The following is a 3,576-nucleotide window of genomic DNA, read 5'->3' on the forward strand; positions in this document are numbered from 1 at the left end:
GCCGCGTCCCCGCACGCGGTCGCCGGTTTGCAGCAGCCGGACTGCACGCACGACGACAACCAGAGAGTAAGTCCGGAGCAAGCGGTTACGCAAGGGGACAAGAATGAGCGCATGCAGCGTGTCTGCGTGAGCTGGTTAGCAAATTTGGTTGCATCATGCACATGGAAGCTTCGATCGCCTCTTATTGGTAATCATATACTAGGATAAGCCAAATTACACGCTTGCGTGCGCTGACCCACATTTCTATGCCGATCTATTCTCACATGTAGTACTCCTAGATAGCACCATCTTCGCTTCAAGTTCAATTACAGCTCTTTCTTCTACAAGCTTACTAGTGGTGCTCACATGGACAGGACCTACTTGCACTTGCACGCTAAGCCCCCAAAATCATCAGCCTACCTGGCATTGATTCGATTTTAGACCATTTGCACACAAGGAACAAGATGAATCTCACACGATGCAGTCCGCCAATGGATGTGTATAATTTAGTCCTGCTTTCTTCCATAGAGCCCACACGGTGTTTGTTCGCTGATGATTCGATTCCTATTGGCACTAACTAGCACCCACTTCAGATTAGAATCCCTGGAATGGGCACGCTGCGGCCCTCGATTTACCGATTAATACTACAATGCGGGCAATGAACGTGATTACTCGTGAAAATTGGAGCAGTTAACATCAGTAATTTAATCAGTAGTACCTGGAGAGGGGAGAGGTCGGACTGGTAGAACTGCTCGGGGGCGATGAAGAAGGCGGTCTCCATGGTGAGCTTCTTGCAGGTGTCCGAGGCGGCGAGGCACGCCCGGATCCCCTCCCACCGCCGCGGGTCCCCGGCGACGTACCCGCGCATCCAGCCGGAGAAGCCCTCGAGGCGGTACTCGCGGTAGGCGCGGCCGGGCACGTCGTACGCGCCGGAGCCGTGGGTGACGGCAAAGGCGAAGACGAGGAGCGCCAGGAGGAGCGTGATGAGGGCCGCCATGGCGAAGAGGTAGGCGGCCAGCAGGCCCTGGCGGTTCCAGTAGGCGCCGACGAAGCCGGCGAGGGCGACGAGGAGGAGGAGCCCGCCGAGGATGGCCACGGGCCAGCGCGCCAGCCGCGCGCACTCGGCGCCCTGCTTGGACGCGAACCAGAGGCCCGTGGCCACCACCGGGATGGTGCAGATTAGGGCCAGGAAGTTGAGGCACGCCGTGATGTTGTTGCTCACGGCCATGCCCGCGGCGCGGGCGGACTCGCCGACGGAGCGAGCGAGAGTGGGAGTGAGAGTGCGAGCAGTGGAGTGAAGCGAGTCTGTGACTGGAAAGGAGGGAGACTTTTCTTGTTCGCCCTTGTGTAATTTCCAGGGTATTGCGTTGCACCTGCAGAGAAGGTGTGAAGTGAAATGGAGGACACGGGCACACGCTGCTCACTCAGGCAGCCCGCGGTGAGGCGCGTCTTGGATGATGTACCGATGAGATGGCGGAGGTCGGCACCGGCAGCTTCCGTGGACGCACCCGCACGTGTCGTGTCGCCGTGCTGCGTCCGCCGGTGAGAGGAGAGAAGGCGGCGCCGATGCCACTGATTGACACCGTCGGGCGTGCTGCTACAGAAAATCTGGACGTGCTGGCGTGCCGACTTCGTTTCATCGGGGACGGGAAGGCCGCAAATCCATCCCGGCGGGGTGAGGTGCGCTTCGGCCGACATGGCTTTTCAGCTGAACTTGAAAAAAAAAATAGCTATCTTTCGGGCGTTTGAATGGATTCGTAAGTCACGGGGGTGCAACCGCTGGAAGACGACGTACAATCGATTTAAATGACGGTTTAATAATAGAATCGGTGTTTCGTCATCGTGTTGCCGGCAGTGGCATTTTAATCTTTTGTTTTGAGTTAGCTTGTGAACTTGCCCCAACCCTAGGCCGTCGCCGGCCTCCTCCCTCTTCCCTCCGACCTCGCCTCCACCGAAGACAGCCGCCGGCAAGCCCGCGCTGAGCCGAGGAAGGTGGCGGCAAGGCTAGTTGCTTTTGGCTCGGGCGAAGGGCTTGGCGATCCGGGGTGCCGGCCCGGTCGAGGTGGGTGGCGCCGGACCTACGACAGTCGGCGGCTGTGGGTGCGTGACCGGTCTTCCTCGACTTGCTTGGGCAGCAGGGATCCGGTGGTTGGAGCTCGCGAAGGCCGGGCTTTCCGTCGGTCGGCCGTCAGATCCAGATCGACCTTCACCAATGTCATCTCCTTCATCCTCTCTTGTTCGATCTGTGCTTCGGCGTGGTCTGCTCGCCAGATCCAGGTGGTGGGCGGCGTTTTGGTGGTGGAGCTTTAGGGACCAGGGGAAACCCTTGGTCGTCGGCGGCGGCCAAAACGACGCCGCCGCCGCGGCGTCGAACCACTCCTTGGAGGCTTCGTTGAGGTACCCATTCCCCCCCACCCATCCTCCCTGCATCTAGGGGAACCCTTTGGTCCTGCTTTAGGACGACGGCGGCGTTACGGCGTCGTTCCCCTTCCTGGAGGCATCGTCCTTGGACCGCAGGGTGGATGCCATGTTCGGGTGGGTTGGTGGCTGTAGTGGCGGCTCTATTCTCCGATGAGTGCTCTGCTGCTTGTTAATGTTGGTTGCTTTGGATGACGAAGACCTTGACGGATCAAGCACATTTCTTAGACTAGCCACAGTGGGAGTAATTTCAGCAGTAACATCAAGTCCAACTCAACAAATTTGCTTATGTGGTAATGAGTTAATGAGGAGAGAGGTAGTTGTAGTAACTTAACTAGTTACTGCAACATCACATGTCCCAATGCAATATGAGTCTATAACCTAATAAATGAAGCTTTGCATGTTACCACGCTTATGTTACTATCCACTATGAAGGTAGTAATATAGTCTAGGGATATGTGTATGTTACTTTCCATTGTGGCTAGTCTTATGTTAGATATTGGTAGCTGCTTGTAGGGCTGGAATTCGATCCGAGTCAAGCCAGCTCGGCTCGACTCGCTAGCTCGAATCGACTTGTTATTACCTAAAGCTCGGCTCGACTCGTTATTCTTCGAGTTTGAGTCGATTCGAGCCGAGTCATGAGCTACTCATTTAGCTCACGAGCTTCGAGCTTTTTTTTTCCAGCCCTAGCTGCTTGTGTTGTCTTTGGTCATTGCGCTATTCTGCTTGCATCATGTACCTGCCGCCTCAGGTTGTTCTGCCTCAGCTTCTTTCTTTTCTTGTTTGATGTTCCTTGTAAGTGGTTGATCGTTGTAATCCTGGAATGTTGATGGCTTTGTTAATTCAAAGTCGGGCTAGGTTTGAGCGTTCTCTCGGGCTCGGTCAATGTCTTTTCTCTAAAAAGCTTGTGAACTTAATATGAACTTCATATTTTGTTGCTACTTTATTTAATAAAATAGTTGTATGCATGGCTATGCACATGCCGAGGGTAATCCTCTTTTTCAAGAAAAAAAGCTAAACTTGAAAGGCCCATCAGCCACGCGCGAGCTATATCTTGCTTACTCTGAGATATATGCTAAGGTACTTGCTAGTGTGGAGTGGGAACAAAAATATCCGTTGGTGTCAGTTCATGCGATGCAGAGAGCGATCTCGGATCATACACCACTCTTTTTAGATTCG

General features: G+C 54.5%; 1 protein-coding gene across 1 annotated transcript; it reads right to left on the bottom strand.

The window, feature by feature from the left end:
* Positions 1-27: 27 nt before the first annotated feature.
* Positions 28-1,618, bottom strand: LOC125530968 (tetraspanin-2-like; the record flags this gene model as incomplete). Its single annotated transcript, XM_048695375.1, is given in 2 exon segments — positions 28-41; positions 698-1,618. Coding segments are annotated over 2 exon segments (524 nt in total), but the record flags the coding sequence as incomplete, so codon positions are not given.
* Positions 1,619-3,576: the final 1,958 nt, after the last annotated feature.

Source organism: Triticum urartu, unplaced genomic scaffold, assembly GCF_003073215.2.
Source record: "Triticum urartu cultivar G1812 unplaced genomic scaffold, Tu2.1 TuUngrouped_contig_6688, whole genome shotgun sequence".
NCBI classification, from domain to species: Eukaryota; Viridiplantae; Streptophyta; class Magnoliopsida; order Poales; family Poaceae; genus Triticum; species Triticum urartu.